The sequence below is a fragment of the Phocoena sinus genome, chromosome 11 (assembly GCF_008692025.1).
Source record: "Phocoena sinus isolate mPhoSin1 chromosome 11, mPhoSin1.pri, whole genome shotgun sequence".
In the NCBI taxonomy this organism is placed as follows: Eukaryota; Metazoa; Chordata; class Mammalia; order Artiodactyla; family Phocoenidae; genus Phocoena; species Phocoena sinus.
The window spans coordinates 92,368,266-92,395,453 of NC_045773.1; the positions used below are offsets into that span (position 1 = coordinate 92,368,266).

A 27,188-nucleotide genomic window follows, 5' to 3' on the forward strand; every position below is an offset into this window, starting at 1 on the left:
GGCCACTGCCCTCTCTCACCACCTCATGGAGGTGAGTGGCAGCCCTCTGCCAGCTGGCTGGTTCCAAAAACAATATTAAAAACGACAAATCTGTATCCCTAGGGTGAAGACAACAGAAATGAAATAATGAATGTTATCTGTGTGGAAGGAGGGTGACCAATCAAGGAGGAATGCAGTTTTTCGATTTCCTCTATCAATTCAATGACAAGTACTAATAAAAGGCCAGACCATGGTCACATGAATAAATACTTGTACTGCCCCTCACTTCTGAGGTCTCTTTTGGCCAACGAAAGATTTTACAAATCTCCTTCAAAAGAAATTGCTATTTGAAAAAAAAAGTACTCCTACAATTTTGTATTTTTGAAATCCTATCTTTACAGGGGGTTCCAAAACTACTTCTATTTATTTAAGTGGTGGCTATTATAAGCAAAGGAGAAAGCCGGGGTTTAAATCCTGGCTCTGCCCCATACTAGTAGTGTAAGCAAATTGTTAATCCGCCCTAGTGCAGTTTCCTATATTTCTAGAAAATGGTTGGTTCTGAAAGTTAAATGAGCAAAATACAGGTGAAGTGCTAGAACAGTAACTGGCAAAAAGCAAGAGCTCAGTATAGGTTCCAGCTATCACAATTACTGTAAAATTCTAAGAAAAAAGAGTCCAGCTTCCCTTAAATCTAGTCAAGATGCTTTAGCTGGCCACAGGGTTTGCTGGATCTCAGATGAAATTTATAGGAAGCAAATGAAATTCAAATACAGCTAATAGCTCCCCTCTCTTACTGTGTAATTATGTGTACTCATTATTTGTGTAGCATGTTATTATTTAAATGTCCCTAATTTCAGCCCCAGCAGGCCAAGGGCCCTCAGAGTGGCCGAGGCCTCCGCCTCTGCCAGCCTTTCTGAAGCTTTTGTCAATTTATTACTGCCGGGAAAAGTGGCACCATCTACAGCAGAGAGTAGACAGAAGGCTCACATCCAGCAGAAACCTTAGCACCGCCTCCCCTGAAGCCTGGCTACAGCCAACAAGCTGTGTAACAATGGCTTCAATTCCTACAGACAACCCACCGGGATGTCCCAGACTCAAGATTCGTTACCTCCAGTAGGACAAAAAAAAAATTCTTCCCTTGTCACGTCGGAACCACAAACCAAGACTGATGGCAAACATGGATTCTATGACATAAAGTATGAGGTCTCTCTACTATCTTACGTCTGCTTGGCTTATTACGTCTCTACCAGACCTGCACAAGGGGCGCGGCTGAGCCCAGACACTCAGACAAGCTGATGTTGTTGGCACCCTGTTAACAGACACCAGCCCCCGACCCTCCTCACACAGGAGGCCAGGGCAGGGGGCTGCTTGTTCATCATCCTAGCATGCCTGTGATTTCACAGAAGTGATGTCAATTCATTTCCCAATTAGATAAAAATTATGTCAAGCCCATTCTACTGTGAACTCAAGATATTATTTTAAAATTGAATTTTCCCAGGAAACTCTGGCAAGACCAAGAAACATCTTTGCTTTGAAATACAGGGGGGGGAAACAAAACACCTTGTTTTCAATACTACTGTTGCAAAGATAGGGTGCCATCTTCCTCCATTCTGGATTCTAAAATAAGTACTGAATTCAAAGTTACTTGAGCCGTAATTCCAATTCTGCTACTGCAGCATAAATAACCATGTGCCATTAGGAAGTTACTACCACAGAGAACACACTCACAGAGCCCACCAACAAGAATGTCATCTTGCCCTCACAGACAGAAACCCCACAGGTCTCAGAGGTTCCTCCCTACCCACGATCCTCAAGTCATGAAGCATGAGAAAGGGAGCACAGGGGGCAGAAGCCCCACCAACACCGCCCCAGCCGGGGTGCAGGCACCTACTCTCACGTCTGTCCCGTCCAGCTTCATACCACACCTCCCAGCAAGGGCTCTGTACTGCACAGTTTCAAATTCTACTGTCAGATAACTTTCTGTCACAATTAAAACTAAAACAATGGAATTATTTCAACTTTTGAAAGGGAACCTCGAGGGGGTAGGGGACCAAAAAAAATGAAAAGAGAAATGGAAAGGAAAGGCATGACTGTTAAAACCACTCTTCCCCCACCACTAACCTATCTTCACTTGCCCCACGATGAAGAACCCCGAACAGTGTGCTGTGATGTACAGCGCCAGACAAGGTCATTCTACTGCACAGCATACAAATGATGATCTGTTATAACGCATCCACTCAAACTTGAGTGATAAATGTAGACGCGCACATATGTACACACGTATGTACACATGTGTACACACCTTCAGAGAGAAGGCTGCTTGCAGCCCTCACTACCCATCCCCACCAAGAGTCTTGGAGGCTGCCGGCTACTTCAGCTTTCTCTGGCTCACACCCCCCTAGGACAGCACCCCTGAGATTCTGGGACCTACAGAGAGGGACTTATTCCCATGGTAACGTGTCTGGTTTCCATGCTTTCCAGTAGCCCCCGAATAAGAAAGCACACATTGTTTAACATGCTAGCTGCCTTTAAGAAAATTATTCTTAAAACACACACAAGTTCTAAAACGAGGAGATGTATTTACTTAGAACTGCTATCGAAATCCAACATGCGGAATAACAAAAAGGTGGCCTTGGAATACAGCCTGCACAAACACCAACATGAACCAGAAAAGGGCATGCAGACAGCAACTTCACAACCAAGGGCGGGGGGGGGGAGGGAAAGACAAGTCAGTCTTCATCAGGGTGAAAGGCAAACTACCACGACAAACAACAAAGACCACCTTTTTTATGGAGGTGGTAAAAGAATGATTTAAAGTCTTCAATGATCCCAATAGAGATGTACGTGCCAACTTTTCTTAGAATTCCTTCCTCGGTATCGTCAAGCCCCGAGTATGCCAATGAAAACAAGAGCTACATTTGGCCAACTAGCTGGCAGCACTAGTTGCTTCTTGAGTGCTTTATTTTAGTTTTTGTTCTTTTACCCAAATTCCACCATTATTCAATCCTGGACACCTGGCTACCTCCTTGTCCTAAAAGCGGATTTTTCCCAGTTGGGTGGGTTTTTTAGTTGCTAAAAGATTCCTAAAGCACGAAGGCATCACCACTCCAGAAGAGCAGAATGAGAGCACGCCTTGTCACAGCAGTAAAATCTAACCCCGTAGCAGCAGCCATTGCTCTACTATAACCCCAGGATCCAATGATATTCTCCCCCCATCACCATCCCCTCAAAAACTTAAGAGCAGAACAGTATGTTCAATGTGAAGCAATGTCAACAAGACTGATCACGTCAAATGCTCTCTAAAAAGACACATGGCTTAGCATTTACTCCATTACAGGCAGCCAAGAAATGGCAGGGTCCCTACCTGGTAGGAGACCCATGAACAGATAGGGGTCCAAGCTGTGTAACTAACTGTGGCAACAGATTCCTCAAATTATTTTGCTTCTGCACGTGTGAAAGATTCAAAAAGGGCCTTTCACATACACATTGGCTCAGACTTCAGGCGGTTCTTGTTTCAAGTCACACAGTACTAGAAGAGGGTGACAGAACCTGGGTGGATGGCAGGGCAGACCCCGGTGGTGTTCTGGAAGGCCACGTCAGAACACCCCGCCACGGCCTTGTGGAAAGGGAGCGCCAGAAGGTCCTGTCTGGAAGCACTGGTTCCAACAAGAGGCTCCCAGACAACTCACCTTACAATTAAGCAGGATGGAAAAAAACTGGACGCCCTAAGTCAGCCTGTCGCTCTGCCCCCTGGCAAGCTGTCAGGTTCCCCATGTGTGATGACTCTTACCGGAGGATCACAGCCAGAACTCAAAAAGAATAATAGGGGCTTCCCTGGTGGCGCAGTGGTTGGGAGTCCGCCTGCCGATTCAGGGGACGCGGGTTCGTGCCAGGTCCGGGAAGATCCCACATGCCGCGGAGCGGCTGGGCCCGTGAGCCATGGCCGCTGAGCCTGCGCGTCCGGAGCCTGTGCTCCGCAACGGGAGAGGCCGCAGCAGTGAGAGGCCCGCGTACCGTAAAAAAAATTTTACAAAGAATAATAGGATCTCCTCTTCCTTATCTCCTCATTCCAAACAAGTACAAACCAGAACACGGTCAATTCATTCACATTTATCTAAGATTCTAGGAGATTAATAAGAACAAGAGAGGCTGTGGAATACAGCCACAGCCACAACCCCCGAAATAAAATATAAATAGTAACCAAATGCTAGTTCTGAAATGGTGTTCACTGGATGATTTCATCCGAGTCACACTAACCCTGTTAAAAACAGACATCAGAATAAACTCAGACGGGAGCATGTTTCTCTCTAGGCTTCAAGGACCCACTTGATACCTATCCAGGATGAGGGACACTTCGGACGCACGGAAACTCTGCCTCCACTGCCCACCTGTGGCTGTGCGGCCACCTGCCAGCTTGATCAACAAGGAAGGAAGCAGGGCCTTAGGAGGCTGTTGAGCCAGAGAGAGAGCGGGAAGGGCAGCAGGCCCACAGGTTCAGGCTACTTCCTATATAAACAGGGCGTTAAGAACCAAAGTTGCCACATTTCAGCGAGATCATCAAAGGCTTCTTCTGCCCTCATACTTGGGTAGAAAGACAGATATTCACAGAAAAACCTGTAAGTCAGGCTCCACACTCAATCCAAGAACGGGCAGAAACCAGATCGCAGCCCTGGTCTTGTCTATAGGGCGCAGACTAAGGCACCTTGCCAATTATATTATGCAACATATAAAGGAGCATCAAAACAAATCTATAAACTCAGCGGGATGTCCAGAATAACTGCCGTTAGGGGCCCAGCCTGAGAAGCACGAGCCGCCCAAAGCACATCCATTTCAGAAACAAGGCCAGGCCCAGAAACACCATCCAAAACAACAAAACAGGCCACTCACCATTCACGGCTTTCAGGCTCCCAGCAATGCCTTCACCATGCTGCCTCTTCTGGGCATTCTTGAACTCCTTCAGAGACAAATAAAGGACTTTACGTACCACCCTTTCTTCTGACCATGGAATCCCATCACTGTCATCCTGGAGAAACAAGAAAGAATGGGGAGAGGGGATTACTTAACTGGAAAGCAAGCAAATGTTAATTAAGAGTCAGAATAAACTTTAAAAAAAAAAAAACAACAAATCCCAAACAAGTATTGAGTGACTGAGACCAAGTTCTGGAGCTCAGAACTACATCCTATAGTGGAGGGAGGGCACTGGCCCTCCCTGGAGAGACCACAAGCAAAGAGCCGCCCCTCAGGCTGTAAAGGGACTGGAAGAGAGACACAAGCATTGCACTTCCTTTACATGCCCCGCACCCAAATCCCGTCATTCACTGGTAATAGTGAAGTTTTATATTCCTGGCAAAGTTTAGAAAAAAAGGAGTTACTGCAGCCACAACAGGAGGTGTAATGCATCACTGTACTGGAGTTCTTTAAAGCGAATCATGCCCGAACGTAGGCACCTTACAAACACGAGCTACACCCCTTTGGAAAGTTTACTTACTGTTGGTGTTGCGGTTTGGTGCTACTTTCAAGGAATTTACAGTTCCGTCAGAAGAAATGAAACTGGATCTGTACTGGCCTTTTAAGGTGATGAATCACAAAAACGAGAGAGGGACCACTGCAGAAAAGGGCAATGGATCTTTGTGGACTAGAGAACGGGGTGGCAGGGGGATGGGGGAATGATTTTTGAAAAAGAATACATACAATAGGTCTTGAAGATCTCATTTAAAAGTGTGGCTCCCTTATGTCAAAATAAAGGTGAGGCGGGGGGCACACTAAAGAACCAGAGGGCACTCCAGCAATTCCAGCAGCAAACACAGAAAGAAAGACTGCAGACCAGCAGGGATTGAGGCAGGACAACAGCCAAGTCTGGGAAGACGGAGATGGTCGATACCGGTGCCCCAAATGAGTTAACTGTTTTAGGGAACCAGCAAGAGAGTTTTTTATTTTAAGGTTTAAAGAGTTGCTTCACACAGCTTGGGAGACTCACAGGTTCTCTTCTGTGGATATCTGCCTACCGTTTGCTAATCTAACAAGTTCTTACAGTCACACACCTACTTCAAGACTTAAGCATTTTATGAGTTCAATTTAGAGATGGAAGGATTATGGGCTTCTCAGTTATTTGGGGCCTTAAGAGAATAAGGAAAACATTAATACCCCAGTAAAGCAGGATTTGGGATACTCAGGTTCCTTTTGTTCAAACAGGAGGCCAAATACCCTAGAGTCAGGCTGGTGCTATTACACTCAACATCCAACAGAACTGGTTTTTTTTTACTCCCTGCCACTTACCCGGCCAACTAAACCCTCCAGGGGCCGAGATAAGGGAAATAGATTATCCAAGGTCTTCTCCAGCTCACAAATTCCTAAATGCTGCATAAACACAAACTACATCTTAGAAATCCAACCACACAGACTCTAAAACCCTAAATAACTGATGCGGTGCTCCTGTTAAGCTTCCAGGATTTCTTAGAATGACAGTGGTTCTCCATCTTCCGTAACCAGGGGAAGAGAAGGCCTGGGAGAAAAGAGCTAGGATTTCCACCTAGCCCGGATGTCCTTCACTTCTGCAGACCTGCCAAGCCGAGGCTTCCGTCACCTCCAGAGGAAGAAGGCACATCCTGTGTCCCCAGTCGCTCTCCTAAGACAGACAAGGCATCTACAGACCAGGGTGGTGGTCGAGTCCACACATGAAGGCTGAAGGCAGACTTGGCCTCCACCCTGCGGGAGGAACACACGTTACTTCTTAACCACCACTGGGTCCGAGTCACCAGAGACCTGCCAATTGCATGGCTGAAAACCAGGAAAACGAAGCGCTCTGACCAGACCCCACCTGAGGAGCCCAAGGAACCAACCTGCATAAGAGGCAAATGATTCAGCTACACAACACGTGGAAAGCACAATGAATCACTCTTGGCAACAAGCAACTCCCCTCAGTGTGCGTGAAAATGCCTCTAGCATTTTGGTTTCAACTGAATGATAATCTTAACCTCGGGAAGAGTTCATGCTCATTGGGCTGAATTCCACCTTTCAGGATCCAGGGAAGTCTGTCGGGCAGAATTCTCTTCACCACCCCCAGGTTCCGACCCTCAGCATTCAGGTCTCCACAACAAGCCAGGCTGTGATTATAAATGATTATTTCCTACATACACAGAGTTTATAAATTGCAAAGCCCCAAAATAGCTTTCAATGTAAAATTCCTGTGACGATTTACTGCTTCCTGTTCAGACTGGTGCCTTCATTTTGGCTCCAGGCCTTCATATGGGAGAATTATACCCCGACAACTAATATCTAATTAAAACATAAACCATGTGAGAGGAAAACTCCTGCAAAGGAAGATGCATTTAAGGTTCACTTAGTTGACACCAGCAGCCCCATGACCCCTATAAAGTACTTTAAATACAGGAGAAGCAAATCCAGGACACAGAGGATGGGGTTTCCAGTTCTAGACATTAAAAGTCAAACAAAACAAAACAAAACACACACACACACACACACACACACACACACACACGAGTTCTTTTATAATCTAGAATGCTGGTCAAGACTTCCCTCAGTGTTGACGCAAGGTGCAAACCTAGCAGGTTAAGAAGTCGACTCTGCTCTGTTTCCAAAAGCTCAGCAGGTAAGAATTCAGAGATTAGAAATCCAACTGCCATTCACAGCTGCAGAGTCACGATGAATCGCTACATTCCGCTTACACCCCTCCCTACTGGGAGGCTAGCAAGGTGGGCCTGCACCCAACCACGAGGCAGCACAGAGCTGGGCAACCTAAGCTGCGTGTCCTGGAAAGCCGGAAAGAAGGTATTTCAGAGGCCTAACGCTTACCCACCCTTATCGTAGTTCTGAAGGACCAAGTACTGAGCGCTCTAGAAAACAACCCAGACGTAACTAACTCTCTCACCAGAAGTCAAGCAACTCAGGTGAACCCCCCTCTTCCCCGGCCAGCCCCCAGCCCAAGAGCTTCTATGACCTTTAAGTCCGGCCCTCTGTTATATTGCCCCCTTTTCAGTAGCTGTCTTATTTAGAAGTAATGTCTCCATGGAGTCAGGAAATCGTTTCTCCTGCTCGGCACCTGAAACATGCCTGACAGAGAGAGAGCTCAGGATTTCTGAAAACTGTACAAACTCAGCCTCACACCTCCCATGTACCATTACCCACACTTGGCCTGCCAGTGCCTAACTTCCAGAATGGGTTAAGTGAAGTGCCTGAAATCACTCTAATTCCTGACTGAAATCACAGCTCCTCCCCCAAAACACTCCCCACAGTGACTAATCCAACAGGGCCAGGCGACACCTCACATTCTCAGCAGTAAGCGTGTCAATGTCCTAACACAGGGGCCACACCACCCCTTCTGCCACCACCTAGAGCTCCCAGGAAAAAACAGTGCCCATCTCCCATCTCCAAGTCCACATGGCCTTACAGGGCCCAAATCCGCGGCCCCTGTTGCAGTCCCTTACCCTCAGATAAACACCAAGCAGTTCCATCACAAAATACCCCTTCTGAGTTCTCCCTGTTCTTCTTCCCGAGGAACAAAGTAGCCAAGCATTCAGTCCATTCTACTTTACTGGTCAGCTTAATAAAGGCAGACACAGGAGGAGGCATAGCCACTGATTTGGAGTCTAGCAGCCTCACTCTGATGCAAATTCAGCTGCCCAGAGTGTGTGTCTATTCTTGTGAACTGCATTATAGATTTAAAAACAGCTCTTGTCATTTGGAGTTTCCATAAGACCTCTAGGTTAACAGACCATCTAAAACTTGAGAAGAACAATCAGGCTCCCGATGACACACCACCTTTCCTCATTCCCCCAAAATCTCTTACTTGTTTCTCCCCAAGACCAAAAGATGCTTTGCAAACACTGAAATAAATAAAAATAATTGGGTCTGCTGGCTGTAGCGGGGGGGAAAAAAATATCTTCACATAGATCTGGATTCACTTGGCTATTGACTGCGAAAAATCACTTTCTTTGGCAAATGGAAGACTGAGTAATAAGACCTTTAAAAGTAAAAGTGACAGGGTTTTCTTTGCATTTGTAAAATGTCTACCATTCTTTGAAATAACTTTGAAAATGGCAACAGGTCAGGAATTAAACTAGAATGTTTATGGTCATTACATAATCTTTTTATTAAAAGGAAAAATAACAGCATAACTTCATGCTGCCCCAAGTTTTATAACAGACATGTAAGAGAAAGGGGCACAGAAAGTAAGCACATGAAGACACTACACACCTTGCAGTAAACAGCACCATCTAACAATTCTACAAAGCCCACAGTCCAGGTTAGAGATACAACAAGCCTTGTACATCCTTCCATACCGTTGCAACTCCAAGTGTGCTCCAAAGACCACCAGTGCCTTAACCGCTTGGCATCTTGTTAGAAATGCAGGCTCATTTTGAGATCCTCTGGTGGTTCCCATGCACATTAAAGTTTCAGAGGCTCTGCTGTACACACTAGTTCCCCATCCTGCCCATTTCACGTCACTTTCTAACCTCCATCACCATACAGGCAAAGGTAAAAGAAAGATGAGGTGAAACCCCAAGACGAATACTTCTAACATCCATCTAATTGTTGCCATTTTTACTGTCAGAATACAGAAGTCTATATTAACATATTCTGAGAACTCTTCCCTTTGACGTCTGTTCACTAAACTAAAACAAGCGACCAAAGAGCAAAAGCGAAATCAACAAAAAAGGTAAGACAAGTAGTGGATCGTTCCTTGAATCATTCTTATGTGACCTGATGTCTCAAACCCTCATTCTCTGATTACCCAGTTTGGAATGACTTCCCTTTAAAAAGGTGACATCCAGAATTAAACACGCATTCCAACATGTGAATAATACTCTAGAACAACAGGACCCACACAGGCAATAAGATCATTTCTATTTCCGTGCACAATCCAAAAGCTGGGATACATTTTAGCAGCCACATTACACAGCAGGACCTCATTAAGCTTGCAGTTAACTATACCCTCCAAGGTGATTTCATTGGCGGGCGGGGGGGATCCTTTTTTGTCCCCCCCCACTACAATGCAACAAAACCCAAAGGAAGGCTCCAATCCAGCAAAAATCACAGCTCCCAGTTGTAGAATTATTTTTCTGTGATGCTCTCCTGACCTCTAAGGTAAAAAACAAAAACAAAAACCAACACAACAGGCCACAGAGGGTCATGTGTGAATGAGACCATAAACCAAGTTGTCCTCCTTACCCAGGTTTACTGGACAGGACAGAAAAGAAGATACGGGATTTGCTGGGTGCAGGTTGCTGTGTCTTCCCCACACACACCGTCATGGAGAAGGGCTGGGTTTGTGGACATGGGCGTGGCATGCATGACTGTTTTCAATGTGCTCAAGTGCCCAGCCCAACCTCCACTGACAGCATAAATTCAAATCAACGTTAGTTTAAATAAAGCCCAAAAAGGATCTTAATATAAATAAATTTGCTGACCATTCAAACTGCCCCTCCATGGCCCACACTTCAAAACACTGGGTTATTGATTTAACATGCTCTAACTACACCAAGAGCTCTTCTAATTGACTGTGTCAAAACTGATCAGGTCAGTGATACAGTAAAGCCATGCCCTCCATTCAGCCACAGGCCTGGGCCAAGCCTTCACGGGCTTCTGCTCTCCAGTGATGGCCAGCTTTTCACCAAGCTGGGCTTCCAATCCTCTTCTGAGCGCTCGGATGCTTTAGTGCAAGGAAACAGGGACGTCCAGGTCAGTCAAGCTTACAAAACAGGTGCCAGGCCGAGGACAATACCCCTCTGCAGTCATAAGGGAAGTATATAAAAAGCGATAATGATTGCAGTCATCCCTTGTTATCCACAGGGGATTGGCTCCAGGACCCCGCACAGATACCAAAGTCCCAGGAGGCTCAAGTCTGTTATATAAAATGTTATTGTCTGCATATAACCTACCTACATCCACATCCTTCCTACTGTACACTTTAAATCAGCTCTAGATTACTTGTAATTGTAATACCTAATACAATGTAAATGCTATTTACATTTTTACTGGCGGGGCAAGTATTTACATATTTGCTGGTGGAGCAAAGCCAAGTTTTGCTTTTTGTATCTTTCTGGAAGATTTTTCCTGAATGTTTCCAATCTGCCATTGGTTGAATCCAGGAATGCGGAACCCACGGATGTGGAGCGCCAACTGTATGACAGTGGCAAACATCTCCTGGGTGCTCGCTGTGTACCAGACGCTGGGCTCAACACTCGCTTGCACAGTTAATGCTCATTATTCTCTGCTCGGCCTCCCCTTCGGACAGGGGCCACACCATGCTTTCTCCCTTTAGTTTAAAAGGGATGGGAAAGGACGGAATCACGAAACTCGTGGTTATCATTCAGAGATGAGTTTCAGGGTCTTGCCCAAAGGCGCCGTGGCTGGAGAGAAGCAGGAGCGCCTCAGGAACCCGCTATGAGTCCGCCGGTCCACTACGGGGCAGGTGCCAGATCAGGAAGCAAAATTCTAAACTCAGAAATTTGTTATTAAAGAGAAAACATCAAAAGGGCAACTCACATTGGCTCCTAAATGAAAGCACCATTAAAATTACTAATTTCGAGGGGTGAATATAAATGTTATATGACAAACAAACAACTCATGCATCAGCTAGAGCTGGAAACTACCAAGAGGAGAAGGCAGAGGAGAGGAAAGGAAGGAGGGAGGGAGTTCCTCTCACTGGCCGTTACAACCAGCTTCTATAACTGAAAGAATATCAATTCTATGGGCATCTCTCAAAGCATCCTTATGCAATTTCTCTATGTCTCCATTTTTTTTATGGTTTCAAATTCAGGCCATCTTGACTCAAGAGAGGGAAAACAATGATGAAAAAGCACAGGTTCTAGGGAAGCCCATTTCTGATCAAATTTAAAAAAATATTTTCTAACAATTACAACTATTTTAAAAATGAAATGGGTCCCCCCTGCCCACGGAAGGTAGTGAATTTCCCACTACTTGTGAGCAAACTGCATAAGAGTCTCTCATCCATCACAGGTAGAGTGACCAGTAACTTATCATCGCAGCCAAAGGCACTGCTAATAATGATGCTGGGACAACTGATAGAAAACTGGGACGTAGGTCAACCAGGGACTAGGCCCCTTCCAGCAGATTTGAATCCATTATTTTAAAAAAAGGTCTTCACTACCACACAGATCATTTTTAACAACATCACCACATAAAATAAAGCCAACATCCACGACATAGTGGGATAAAAGTGTGACACACACCTGCGTTTTTAAGTTGAAATCCAGAACCTCCCACCAATGTTTTAAATTTCAACCTGCGGGGGGTTGGGGGTGGGAGTGGTAACGACACACGGGACAGACGCAGAAGCCACCACGTTCCACGGAAAACACTCCTGCTTCCACAGAGAGGGAGCACAGCACGTCAAATGCTCTTCACAGCCTCCGGTAAGTAAACCAAGCAGATGGGGCTGTGCAGGTTGGGAGAGAAGAGAACATTCAGGTTCACAGGCAGGAAGACCTTCTCCTAACATGAAACCCCCTTATTAAAACTTATACAGGGCTTCCCCGGTGGCGCAGTGGTTGGGAATCCGCCTGCCAATTCGACAGGACACAGGTACGAGCCCTGGTCCGGGAAGATCCCACGTGCCGCGGAGCAACTAGGCCCACACACCACAACTACTGTGCCTGAGCTCTGGAGCCCACAAGCCACAGCTGCTGAGCCCACGTGCTACAACTGCTGAAGCCCGCACGCCTAGAGCCCGTGCTCCGCAACGGGAGAGGCCCGCGCACTGCAACGAGGGGTGGCCCCCGCTCGCCGCAACTAGAGAAAGCCTGCGCGCAGCAACGAAGACCCAATGCAGCCATAAATAAATAAAATTTATTTTTAAAAAACTTATACAAGTGCTACGACAAACAATTATGTGTTTAGATTACAGGAGCTACTGGATGAGTTACTAATACCACAATATGCATATATCTCACTTCTGTCAAGGCTCTGGAAATGGAGGGATTTGTGACTTTCCACTTCCTTTTCTTAAAAAAATGAAGTGTGATGTCCAATTCCAGTGCTAAATTCCACCCTGGGTTGGATTAACAGAAAATGCCAAATGGCAAGGCGGGGTATGGGGCGGGGAATTGATGGCTGCAAAGAGATGACCAGTAAGAAAAGCAAATTTAAAAGACTTGCTCCAGGAGGGAGGTGGGGAGAACGAATTCATAGCCCTTTCCTCCTTCCAGGGAAAAACGTCTGGAAAACTCTACATGAATGCCTTTTATTTTCTAGAGCACAAGTTTTGCATATACCTGCTATTAAATAATCCTACTTAAGGCAATTGGTTGCTGTCTGAAATATCAGCCTCTTCCATCAACAGTTTGAGAGAACAACAAAAGCATCGGAAATAATAATAATAACAGTAATTTGTTGGGGATGTTGATTCTTGGCACAGACTCCATACAAACGAGGATTTACAGAGCTAGAGAGAGAGGGAGAATACTGAAGGATAAAGTGAGAGAGAGGTACAACTTAGGCTAAAACTACTGTTTCTTCCCCTTTTAACAAAATATTTTCTCCATTGGAAATCAACTCAGTTTCTCAAATCGACTTGATGCTAATCCATTTTTTTAATTCCATAAAATGGTTCACCTGTCAATACTCAAACATCAAAGAGAAATCGGGGAATATTCACACCTAGAAATTAGATAAGTGGCCAGGAAGCCACTGACTTACTGAACTTGTGAATGATGTTCCTTTGCCTTGGTTTTACATTAAAAGCACTTCAAGCAGCAAATTTCCTCCGACAGACACGCTTCCCAGGATAAAGCAAACGGTCTGAAAATGCTTATGCAAGGAGAGTTTTACTTCTTCCAAACTCCCATTAAATAATGTGTACTTATCTTTGATTACCGCCTATTTAAAAAAAAAAAAAAGCTACAGCTGAAATTGGATTAAGAACTTCTGCTGAAAACGGTTTATTGCATAACACAACTCTGACAGCCTGAATCTCCGGCCACCAACTGAGCCTTTATAAAAATCTGCTGGGCAGCTGCCAAGTCAGCCCTTTTGCCTCTGAGCGTGTCCAACACCGCCGTTGTCAAGGCAGCAGCAGCACGGGCTGCGCCGGCGCACATTCACCGTTAAACAGTGCAGTCAGGGACCAGCAGTGAGGGCCACGCAACACAGCACTCAACCCCCTGCAATTCTTGGTCTGACAGTTTGTTGTTTCAACATAATCAAAAAGGACTCAAGATCTAGAGCAGCATTATCTCCAAGAATCCAGCAGAAAACAGACTGGCAGTCTACCTTCAGAATGAGGGCGAAATTAAGTCAAATTACAATACTTGACCGATATCTTAGAAAAAGAAATCAGAATGAGGGACAATCCAGTATCAGCAATGCCAACGTGTGACTCCAAAATGGCCTCACTTGGGAATAAATTATTAACAAGTAGGTTCCCAAAAGAATTCTGACTGATTTGGATCTTTTAATCACTACAGCCTTTTCATGTTAATAAGAATACCCCCCCAAAATCCCCCAAATGGCATATTCTAAGCTGAACTATCCAATACAGTAGTCTCCAGCCACAGAAAATTAAGTTCCTTAAGTTGTAGTGGACACATTTCAAGAACTCGACAGCCATGTGTGTCCCAAAATGGACAGGTCAGCTAAAGAATGTTTCCATCATCACTGCAGTAGAGCAACGCTTATAATTAATTGGACAGGGTTCCAATAGACTGTAATTCCTTGCTCGTGCATTTCATTACGTCCCTGAGACTCTTCAAAACACGTACCTTTATGTTCTACTCAGGAACAGGAAAATTCTGGAATATGAGACTACCTTGCACAAGAAAGCCAGAGTCTAAAGTAGGTAAGAACAGATATCCACCCATACAACCCTCAGGAAAGTGGTTCCAATTTGCTCTGCTACATGTGGCCTTTCAGATTTGCAGGGAATATACATGAAATTCAGGGGATGAAGTCTAAAATTCTTGTCTACAAGGAAGCCCTGAAGATGCACACTGCTTTAACATGCCTTCAAATCATTTTCTAAGGAATTCCCCTACAAAATTCATCCTCTGGATTAAGAACAGACAAAAACCAGCACCCCACCGGCCAGTCTCTCAGCACCAATAGGGTGACGCCTCCTGCCAGGGCCAAAGTTATCGGCCTATGAGCTGTGGTGAAGGCTTAGGGCAATTTTTACACTCCTGTTTCTTCCTCCAGGCCCTGGGACACTGCTGGGTCACTTTAGGGGCTCTGTCAATACCTGACTGACTTGCTGGCTTTTTTGGCTCATCAAGGACCTCCATCCTGGAAATAAGCATATAAGTGTCCATACATTCACAGGGGACTGGTTGGTCATGCTACATTGTAAAACCATTAAGGGCTTGCGGGGGGGGCATTTTATGAAAAATTTCAATTATAAAGTACACAAATAAACTTTGTCCTTGAATTTAACATAAATTGACAACGCATCACGTTTGTCCTTTCCCACTTTTTCTCATATCCTCCAGCGGTCCCCAGAGTTAAGGACCACCCTGGGATTGGTTTGCACCCTGTCATTACAGGCATGGGTCTCCAGAAATAATTTTAATGCCTGTCACCCCTCCAAACAGTGCTTCCCACTAATAGAGAATGCAGGTCACTGTGTAGCAGGCCACATACCACTTGTTTCTCATGCATTCTGTCCTCTACATTTTACAACTAGCCAGTGAAGCAGCATCACACAAACATCTCCCAATCATGCACATGAGGTTATGAGGCTGACACAGACAGCATCCTGACTAGCCTGTGTGACTCCAGAGGACCCGCCACGTGGTATTTTTCATCTTTGTGCTCCCAACTAGATGAGTCTAGTATACAGCAGGCATTCAAAAATACTTCACTAGAATAAACACATATTAACAGGGTTAAGAGAGACCTGGATTCCAGTTCTGGAATTCTCTATTTACTGATGTACAAACAAATGACCAAGGGAGTGGCTCTCAACTTGAGTGCTTGTGAGCAACAACTCCGGCGCTTAATAAAGCACACACTGTGGCTGCCACCCAGAGCTCCCCCAGGAGATGTTGATGCTGCTGGTCAGGGAACACACTTTGAGAACCGCAAGTGTACACAGCCTTGCAAGGGACCTGACTCCCACCTCGCCTTTGCATGAAAACTGTTCTCACTGCCATGAAACACATTATAATTGCTAAATCCAATGCAATTTATTGGTAACCTGACTCTCCCCTGGTTTTCCTATTTCCTCTCCCCCACTACCTTCAACTCTGATTCCTCTGCCCTTCCCAATCTCTGATTATGATCTAAATAATAATTGCAATGCATTACTTTCTGGAACCATCAATCCAAGGGGCTCTTTCCCCTACTCAAAAGCTCTGTATAGCTCCCCAATGGCTACTACAGGGGGAATTTCCAAATTTCTTAGCATGGCCTACAAAACTATCATTAACCCAACTTACTGTAGAGGTTTCAAGTCCTTCCCCCTCTAGAGCTTCCAACACCACTACCCCCCAACAGACAAGGGGTGAGCATCTCAAGTAGAAACAATAGCTCTCATCCTTGCATCCCCATCTCAAGACAGATTATCAGGAAACAGGAGTACTGGTGTATTAACTAAAAATTGATCATGACTTCAACAATAACTCAACAGTAAACAAAGAACAGACTCTCTAGGGACTTCCCTGGTGGTGCAGTGGTTAAGAATCTGCCTGCCAATGCAGGGGACACGGGTTCGAGCCCTGGTCCGGGAAGATCCCACATGCTGCAGAGCAACTAAGACCATGCGCCATAACTACTGAGCCTGCGTGCCACAACTGCTGAAGCCCACCAACCTAGAGCCCATGCTCCACAACAAGAGAAACTACCACAATGAGAAGCCCGCACACCACAACAAAGAGCAGCTCCCGCTCGCTGCAAGTAGAGAAAGCCCACACGCAACAACCAAGACCCAATACAGCCATACATATATACATACATACATACACAGGAAAAAAAGATTTTCTAAATACACAAAGATAAAAGTCCAACCTCAAATCTCTTTCACATCAATACTTTAGTACCAAGAAATATATAAGCACTCAATTAGGCTCAATTTACCAAGTATGTCTGTTTCAGTATTTTCCCACAGCTTTCAGTTTTCATAATGCATAGAATGCATGATCTCTGTGACCAGGACACTTAGTACAAGATATCAATTTTATTCAAACTGAGATATTTCCTACCAGTTAAGCCAGTTCCTAGTCCAATGACAAGGTTTAACCATATTACTATTTCACAATGGTTTGCAAAGATCACAATTATTTCTGCCACCTAAACAAAACTGGAAACCTTTGCTGGCTCCTGTGTCCAAGCCAGTTCTAGCATTGCTTCTTTCATGCAAAATGAGATCTCCTGCCATTTCTTCAGCTCCATAAAACAGCCTCATAGACCAGTGAATGATTCAATGAAAAGATTTACCTTACCTATAGATGGACAAAGCTCCTCCAAAGTCATGAGGGCAGACCCCCCCAAAAGGGGACATGGCATATGTGCAGTCTCATTTTCAAGCAAAGCTGTTAGGGAAAGCAAATATGGCCTTCTAGAAGCAACGTCATGGTCCTTCCTATGCTGACATTTCACAGTGGTAAGAGAAACAAAACTCATGTTGTGAGCACAGTGGATGTTAAGCAGAAGTTTCCTATTTACACTTCAGGTAACGTGTGTTAAAGAATAAAGCAGGGCTTCCCTGGTGGCGCAGTGGTTGAGAGTCCGCCTGCCGATGCGGGGGGCGCGGGTTCGTGCCCCGGTCCGGGAGGATCCCACGTGCCGCGGAGCGGCTGGGCCCGTGGGCCATGGCCGCTGGGCCTGCGCGTCCGGAGCCTGTGCTCCGCGGCGGGAGAGGCCACAGCAGGGAGAGGCCCGCGTACCGCCAAAAAAAAAAAAAAAAAAAAAAAAAAAAAAAAAGAATAAAGCAGAAGTGGGGAGATGACAATTTTACTCTAAATGGGAAACCATGGGAGAGTTCTGAGCAAAGAAGTAACAGAATTTGTTTTACATTTGTAAAACCTTGCACAGGCTGCTGGGTTAAGAATAAACCAGCTTAGGGGGTGATGAAGGAAGGTTGTGACAACTGCCTACACAAGACGTGAGAACCCAGGAGGCAGCGAGAGGCTGTGAGGACTGGTTACATTCTGGAAACACTTAGAAGGCAAGAAAAACTGGGTGCTGATGATCTATGTGACCAGGACCCTTAGTACAAGTACCCGTGAGAAAAGAAGAGCGAAAGATTAACCCCAAAATTATTCATCTCAGGACATTTCCTTTCCTTTCTGGAGGAAAAAAGGGCACTTCTGAAAAGAGTGCTCTGAAGCAGACAGAAGGGAGAGAGGAACCAAGAGTTTAGTGTTTAGACATGCTGAGTTGGAGCTGTCCATACAGACCCTAGAGGAGAGGTCAAAGTTCAGGCCACGTGTCAAAGCTGGAGATCTGAATATAGCTGCCGGTTCAACATCCAACCTAGACTCTGACATTAGGTACTTTATCAAAGGTTCACCTCTTCATTGCAAGTTAAGGGTGAAGTCAGGTAAAGGCTGGCTGACCCGGACAAGTCATTTTATGGCTAAAAGGGTTTTCAGAGACTTAGGGAAAATGAGGCTTTCAAATAAAGAGTGAATGAAGGCAGAGGAGTGAACATGGAAGGAAGAAAAGGAATGTTTCACATGCTCCAGAGGCATTCTAGGAACATCTACATTGGATGCAGCCCTAAATTAAGTTCAATAATATGGCAGAGGAGACCTCAGAAATCCATTGCTCAGCTCAGGCCGTACTGTAGCCCAACAGCTGCAGCTGGTAAGAAAGTTCTATGTAGCCACGTGAAGTCATAAATCACTCACACACAAATCCAGACACCCCTTCTTATATTTAGCTTCACGTGCAAATGAGGAAAATGAGGACATCCACCCCTAGGCAGACAGAGGCAGGCCTGAGGCCCAAAACCTGCTCACAGGATACCCTGTACAGCAACAGAGACTATGCAGACAAGTTTTCAAACGGACACAGATCAGAAAGACTTGCACAGGGCTGAAAACAAAATACAACCTGTTTTCTCTCAAGAGAATCGCGGAAGGATCCAGAGCAGAGCAGCTCCTTCTGGATGCCCTAAGACTTGGTGGAAGAATACAGGAAATAATTCCCTCTAAGTGGTCAACTCTATTTTCTATCATACCCACCCCTGAGTCACATCCCACTGCCATACCCATGTTGTGCTTTCTCTTCGAATTTCTATTTTCTCTGCTGAAAACACACTGAACAGGGGTTCCCAGAAACCCATTTTCCCATCTCCCTAAGCAGTCCTCCACCTCCACTGCTGGTGACTAGTGTTCCAGTCTGCGCAGTACAGGAGGTTGGCTGCCCTGGAAATCCCCTGGGGAGCTTTATCGAGGACAGACCTCACCACCATCCTCTGACTCAATGGTCCAGGGTAAGGCCTGCACCCAGAGATTTTGGTAAACTCAGAACTCGGTCCCGGCACCACCCATCCATCGCCACTGCCACCTTTGATGGAATCACAGTCGCACTGCATTAAAATCGTACATATCCTGACAATTCCCTAACAGCAAGCCTGGTACACATTAGGAGCTTAGTAAAAAACTGTTGAGGAAATGAAGCTGAAAAGAAAAGAAAGGATGGACGTAACTAAGGAAATCAGGTAACTATTTAAATAGAACACAGAGAATGTTTTAATACACTCTATTTTCTTGACATTAATCCTCTAAAATTGAGAATTCAGTATTCTCTAAACTCTAGAAAAAGTTTTAGCTGATACTAAAGCTTTCCTTTCTCTGAAATACAAAATGAGCCCCTACTACCTTCAAGGACTGAATCACACTGAATAAAGTACTCAAAGCTTCCTTACCTCCAACTGAATGAGGAAAACCAACCCTGCACGTCTGTGAGTCACAGCCAAGTTCTGAATTGCCAGTAATACATACAAAAATACTATCTCAGTAATACTATCAGGAAACTAGGCTACGGTTGTTCACTGATTTAATTCTATCAGGAAGGAGAGATTGGAAAGGCAGATCATCTTTGACCCAATATCCCATCACTGGGAACTAAGAACTAAATTAAGGGGGAAAAAACCTTCAGATGTTCAATTTCTCCTTAACCCAAGACTCAAGCCGTTGCAGAATAACCCCAGCCCCTAAGTCAACTGCAGGACACGAATGAAGCTTTCGTTCCTCTTCTTGTGCCATCAGAACGAGGACTGTCGGGCTCTACTCTGAGATCTACTGCCCACGTTAACATATAATTCTATTTTTGCTTCCAGGTAAGTGGGCCTCTAGAGCACACTAGAGAGACCAAGCTGCCTGCCTGCCGCCTTCTTGCTAATATTCTCCAGTTACACAGCAGCTCTCAAAAAGACCTGTCCACCCCACACACAAGAGAAACAGATCTCACCCTTCCAACACAACAGTAGTAACGGACTGATTTTATCCTTAAAGTTGATGAGGAAACGTTTAAAAGGAAAAACAGAAGATAGGAAAAAGGAAGGGGTGGAGCAGAGGTTATCCTATACAAAACAATTCTTTTTTATGGCCAGTTGAGGTTTGACAAACTTTTCAGACCATTTAACAAAAGCCCTGACCTCAAAGAAAACACTTTCCAATTTTAACATACGTGCCCACACAAAGAAACCCAGCAAGCACTCCCCAAGGGCCAAAATAAAATGCTCTCTAGTAATTACCATAAATAGAAAAGGAGAGATGGGCTTCCTGAGTGAGAGTACAGAGTACGAGAAAAACCACCAGAAACAAAAACATCATAAACAAAATTACATGGCCAACAATAAACTGGGAGGAAAGTAGACTTGCTTCTCAGTGAGATGCAAAGAAACACATCCGGGAGATGCTCAAACAAGGGAAGTGGACACGTCCACAAGCCAGCAGAGGCTACAAGGGTGTAACCTGCCAGCACAGCCCTTAAGTACAAAGAGAATCTGGTGACAATTCATTTTCTGTATGCAGTACAAACTGAAAAGTTTCCAGAAAATCCAACAAAATATAACTCAAGAAAATATTTGAGAATGGATGTATTTCTCATTACTCTCACTTATTCTTTCCCATACATTTGGCATAAAATTTCCCAATCTATTCCAATGTCTTGGAATTTCTTAAAAATCACTAAACAGAATTACTTAGAGAGATTCTCCCTTTAAAACAGCTTGAGAGCCCAAGTGCCTCTCAAACATAGAAGGCATTTTGTCCATCAGTCCAACCACAATAGCTCCCACTGTGATGAGGATGTGATCAGTTTGCAATGACGACTGAAGTTCACTGACATGTACTGTTTAAATCATCTCCATAACGAACCTGTGACAAAAGATAGGAAGCACAGAAAACACTAATAATGAATGACGAACGCAAAAATAAGTCCATACACCTGCCTCATAATCCTCACCATTCTGTATACTGTACGCATCTGATCAAGAATTGTTCTATTGTGAAACATGATACCTTCAGTACCGCAAAATCCCATGCTATCTATACTTATGGTTGCCCTCTTTGAGCTTAACCATATTCTAGGCAACCTTCTAAGAGATGCTGGTGAAACAATGCACTGATGGGGAAACAAATGGCTTGCCTGGGGTAGGAAAGGAAGACGAGGCAGACGGAGGGTCTGTCAGTGGCTCCAGCACCACTGTTCTAGGACACTGAGCAAAAAGGCTTTGAGCAACCAGCAGTCTGAAGCCGTCCCTCTCATCTTTACCTGTTCAAAGAAATCTCTGAAACATATTCACTTTAAAATGGTTAAGATGATGAATTTTGTATTATGTGAATTTCACCTCAACAACCAAAACTTATACTATGATGTTAAATTTGCTAATCTCAAAACAAATTCTACTTAAAATTAACTTTGAGATATTGACAATAATGAAATTATTAATATTGTATTCCCATGTGAAAGTTCTAGAAATAATGTTACTGGCAAACTGGGTTTGAGTTTTAAACGGCTTGTAAAATCATCCACTGATACGTGAAACAAATCCATAACCACTTTTTACCAAGTAAAAAGTTTAACAATTTCCAAATACAAAATATATCATTATATGGCACCCTAAGCAAACCAAAATATCAACTAAGTTGATATTTATCATGTTCATTAGAAACTTCTAACAAGGCATCATCACTAAAATTTTAAAAATCAATAGAATGTACAAGGAGACAATTCCTTCACATTATACACTTTCTGAGACCCATAAACTTCTTATCATAAGGGAAGGATGGGTTGGTGTGGGGTTCGCTCCCTCTATACCCAGAGCCTTGGTCTGACAAACATGAGTGACCAAATATACAGAAAGGGACAGAACCAAGTACTGATATAATAATCTCAACATTCTTCCGTATTTTTTTCCTTTGCATCCTTACTGTGGTCTGCAATGGTTTGAACCCATATCCCGAATAAGTCTTTTGGACATTTTTTCCCCCTGCAATTCTATTCCTCTGGATCTTCCCTTATCACAATATTCATTTCTCAGTCAAACGTCACCTTCTCAAAGAAGGCTCCTCTGACCACCCTACCACACAATCTAAATAACTGATTTAACTTTCTTCAGAGCATTTATCACCCATAAAATTCTTATTTGATGGGAGCACATATTACATGGTTTCCTAACGAAATTACTGGCTGAATTCCACCAATAATGTGGCAAAAACTCAAAGACTGTATATGTAGCCTTCAATACACTCACACTTGATTTCCTAGGGTGGTACAGTTAATTATTTTCTCATCTTGAAAAATTAATGAGGGTCAAAGCATAAGTTAACTCACATAAGCTAACAAAGTCAAGTCCACCCCTCTGTTAATGAGGACAAAGAAAAAGGATAACACAGCCTCCTTTCCTATTGCTGCTGCTAACCATTACCACAAATTAGTGTCTTAAAACACAAATATATTCTCTTACAGCTGTGGAGGTCAGAAGGTCAAAATCAGTTTTTTGCTGGGTTAAAGTGGAGGTATCTGGCTGGTTTCTTCCGGAAGCTCTGAAGGGAAAATCCAATTCCTTCCCTTTCCAGGTTCCCTGGCTTGTGGTCCCTTCAGCCGTCTTCAAAGAGCCTCACTCCAACCTCAACGTTCTGTTTTCACATCTCCTTTATCTCTCTCTGCCTCTGATGTTCCTACCTCTGTTTTGTAAGGACCCCTGTGATTACACTGGGCCCACCTGGACCATCTCCCCGTTGAAGACCCTTTCACCACATAAAGTAACAGGCCAGGACTTGAATATATTTGGGGGCCATTATGCAGCCTCCCCTCTCTTAAGCTGTACATGAGGAGGCTGAAAGAAAATGAGTCTCTGGATTTCTTCCCATTTGTTTTTCTTTTAGTGTACATAAATATACAATCAGTCCCTCAAGTCTTGCACTAATGAACGAGGAACACCCAAGTGGGTCGACAATAATGGGTGGAACAACCATCTCCCAAAGTTCCCTAGAAACAGCAAAGTAATTGAGTGTTTTGATTGAAAAGACTTTTCTTTCTGTATTGAAATCGCAGGGGTAGGGGAGTGGCAAACTGGTTGAAGGGTTTTACTATTGTTCTGATTCCTCAATAAAGAGGAACATGGGACACATGTTAGGCACAGTATCATTTAACGTGATAGGGTCTTACTTTCTAAGCCCGCAAATGATTGCTAGGATTTCAACTGTTAATTGACCTTATCAAATGGCATTAGATTTGGGGCTGGAACTTTACTTTTTTTATTTTATTATTCAAAAAAGCCCTTCTTAATTATTTTATTGTTTCCTAAAGACAAAGGTGTGCTTTTTCTGCAATCTCCAGACTGCTCTTTTCAAAACTAGCACTAAACTAGAAATTTAAAGAACATGTGATTATGCCAAAACTTTCTCAGAGGTAACAGGATGATATGAATTAACCTCAAGATTTCTATTCTAAGCTATACAAATGGATAATAAACACATGAAAATATGCTTGCCAGCATTAGTCATTAGGGAATTGCAAATCAAAACCACAATGAGACACCACTTCACACCCACTAGGATGGCTATAATCATAAAGACAGACAAAAGTAAGAGCCAACAGGAATGTGGAGAAATTGGCTCCATTACACACTGTGGTGGAAATGAAGAGTGGGACAGTGGTTCTGAAAATCAGTCTGGCTACTCCTCAAAAAGTTCAACCGGTGACCACAGTACCCAGCAAGGCCACTGTGTGGTATATGTACCCAAGACAAACATGTGAAACCGTATGTCCACAAAAAAACTTGCACATACATGTGTTCCAAGCAGCATCATGTATGATGGCCAAAACGTGGAAACAATTCATGAGTTGTATCCATCAAATCATGAGTGGATAAAAGTGTGTTATATCCATAAATGGAATTGTTCAGCAATGAAAAGAAAGTATTGCTATATCTCAATAAAGTTGCCCTGTGCAAATAAATAACCTCTGCGGTGTTACACTGCATTTATTTGCAAAACCGGCTCTACTTTGCATATCTGCTGAGTGTTTACAGAGAATTTAGACTTCGAGTCACATCTACAGTGAAAAAGCTAGAGTTGCATCCTACCCTTCTACCGCTCCACCAGCTGGAGGCGCTCCATCCAATGTCTGTTCCGTACAAGACAGGACCACCATCCCCCTTAACAGATATTCAGACAACTTCATGTGTACAGCAGGTTAGGGGAGCAAAGTGAGAGAACTAAGAAGGGGGAGGGAAGGAAACCCCAAGATGCAGCAGCTTCCTGTCTCCCAGACAAAGACCTCCCACACCACTCAGTGATCTATGACCACACAGAGGCAGGTGTGAGCCTCCTCGGGGCTGCTTCTTCAGGAGTCTGAGTCTGAGCCAGGACACTGACAGTGTGCGTGTGTTACTAGGAAACAACTCGCAGACAGAGGGCAAGGTGACATTAATGTTGGGGAAACGGGGGAGGGGCATCTGAAGAGAGTTCCTTGCTAACCATCAGAGAGCTGTAGTTGTTCAAACCTGGAGCCTCACAGTGTCTCGGCTAAGCACGATCGCTCAGATTTACAGCAGCCTTTAATGCTTTCTCTTACAAAGAGCTACACGTCAATAAATTAATTTGAGTGCAAGAAACAAACAGGATTTCAGGGAGGAGGGGAGCTGGTAAGATAAGCGGGCAGTAAAGACTGGGTTTATGGAAGGAAGACTCCTGCCTGTCTGTCCCGTGAGGGGCCAGTGGGCAAAGCTGAGTTCCTCTGCCACATCTGAGAGCACTGAGGGAGACTATTCATGGGAGGGGAAAAAAAGATAAAAAGAACAATCTACATAGACGTTGAATACCTCCTGGCCCCAAGATTCAGCACAGTGATTCTCCTTTTAAAAAAGCTTATCTACAGGAGTATCTGCTCCTTTTCACCAACTCTCCAGCCGAGGCCAGAGGAGTCTGTAGAGAGTCTCCTGGGATGCCATGGGCAGAGGGGAGCCAGGAGAGCCTGGAAGCAGCAGCCAGAGAGCGACTCAGGCCGCCTCTCTCCCCTGCCAAATGAAGCCGCCGCCAAAACATCCCATTTAGAACGCCGCACAAAAGTGTGTGTAGAGAGGGACCACACAGCAACTTTTCAGAAGGCCAGAATAACTTACAAGTTTAACCCATAAAGTGGTCACTCGCTTAAAAAAAAAAAATCAGCAAATATGAAAGTAATGATCAATAGCAGGGGCCCCCAAAATCGCTGCTTCTCAGAGGGCACAGTCTAAGCAGGCTTCAGTGATACAAATGCACTACCTTCCTACCAACAGAACACTACAAACCTGCACCAAAATGTACATGTGAGGACCCGAGAGAGACCTAGAAGGCCTAAGTAACAGTCAGAAAGGCTTGTTAGGATTCCACCAAGAAAGGAAGGTATGAGAACCCAGACCTCCTGCTTCGTGAGGCCAACATCTTCTTCCCAGGACACCAGGCCACCCTGCGCCGGCAAAAGGGCTGTCTCATCTGTGTGACCAGCGAACAGGACAATCAATCCCCACCACCCGCGGCAGCCATCCGTGCCGGCAAGACAGCTCCACCAGCTCTCCCCCTAACTCCCCACGGTCACCTGTCAAGTATCGGCTGAAGATGTCTCTCTTCACCTCAGAAAAGCTTTCTTCGAACTCAGAGTGTCAGTATGTGGTTCTCCTATTAGAACCACACGCCTGCTCAGAGATTCTACCCACTGCTTGACTCCCCCGACTACACGGGAATCCCACGAGGTGAGCTCAAGGCTCCTCACCCTGAGCAGTGTTCGTGTTTAGCAGCATCCTCTTCCTTCACCAACAAATAAAAAACTCCCCGTTATGTTCTACACCACTAGGACGGAACACACTGTGGCACGATCTGATAATCACGCCACAAGATACCAGATTTTTTGCCCTGAATTTTAAGTCCAGTTGTCCCTCCTGCCTTCAGGTGCCCTGGAACAGGCGATCCTTGTGGACCTAACAGAACTTCATCCACTGAGGGGGAGCCAGCTTTCTTTTTTTAGGAGCCATAAATTTTGGCCACGACAAATATTTCCTTCACTAATAGCAAATTTACAGCCTGCTGCTTCATTTCTGTGCCTTTGTTTATTCAAAATAACTTAACGATATGATCCGGCATTGAAACGAAGTCTTTCCGAATCTTGTTTAGATAGGAGTTAATTCTAACATGTAAAGACCCAACAGTGCCTGTAACTTCACTGCAGTTCTGGTTATAAGATAAACCACCATGACCAAATCTGCTTATGCTCTGGCTCTGGAAACTATGTCACAGATGCCATCTGGTTATTTCTTGTTTTAAACATTTTAAAATATGAAAACCAAATACATTTCAGAATCAAAGAAAAATGACAATTACCGAGTAACACCAAAATCACTCCCAATAGCTACATGGTCTCCATGTTTACAGTGAAGGAATATCTGCCAGGCAGACGCTTAATTCAATACAAATTTTGATAAAAGTCTCCAGATAGAGAAAGCCAGGGAGCTGGAAGCAGGAAGACATGCAGCCTGCCTTCTTCATGGATACAGCAAACCAGTGAGGTCACACCAGGTGCCTGGTTACTTCCCAGCATAAAAGAAAAGAAAAGCGACCCTACAGAGCGGCCTCCCACCCAGCAGACCTTGCTGGTGGCGATTCTGTGATCCCTTGGGTGTCTGCCTCTGTTCACGTCCAGAGCTGACCCAGCTCCCCAAACTCGGGTCCTGAGTTGTCAGAACAGATGTTGTGCATCCACAGAGCTGCATGAATAATCCAGAAGACTTAAGCAACAGTTTAGTT

The 27,188-nt window shown here is 44.6% G+C and overlaps 1 protein-coding gene across 7 annotated transcripts in view; it reads right to left on the minus strand.

The window, feature by feature from the left end:
• The window catches only part of JARID2 (jumonji and AT-rich interaction domain containing 2), a 244,673-nt gene that overhangs the window by 123,412 nt on the left and 94,073 nt on the right, over positions 1-27,188 (minus strand). For all 7 annotated transcript variants that reach the window (XR_004352114.1, XR_004352115.1, XM_032648079.1 and 4 more), the window contains one exon: positions 4,867-5,002. Coding sequence is in view for 3 of the 7 variants with exons in the window: in XM_032648079.1 (XP_032503970.1) it covers positions 4,867-5,002 (136 nt within the window). In the remaining 4 variants the exon portion in view is untranslated. The remainder of the gene's footprint in view (positions 1-4,866; positions 5,003-27,188) is intronic.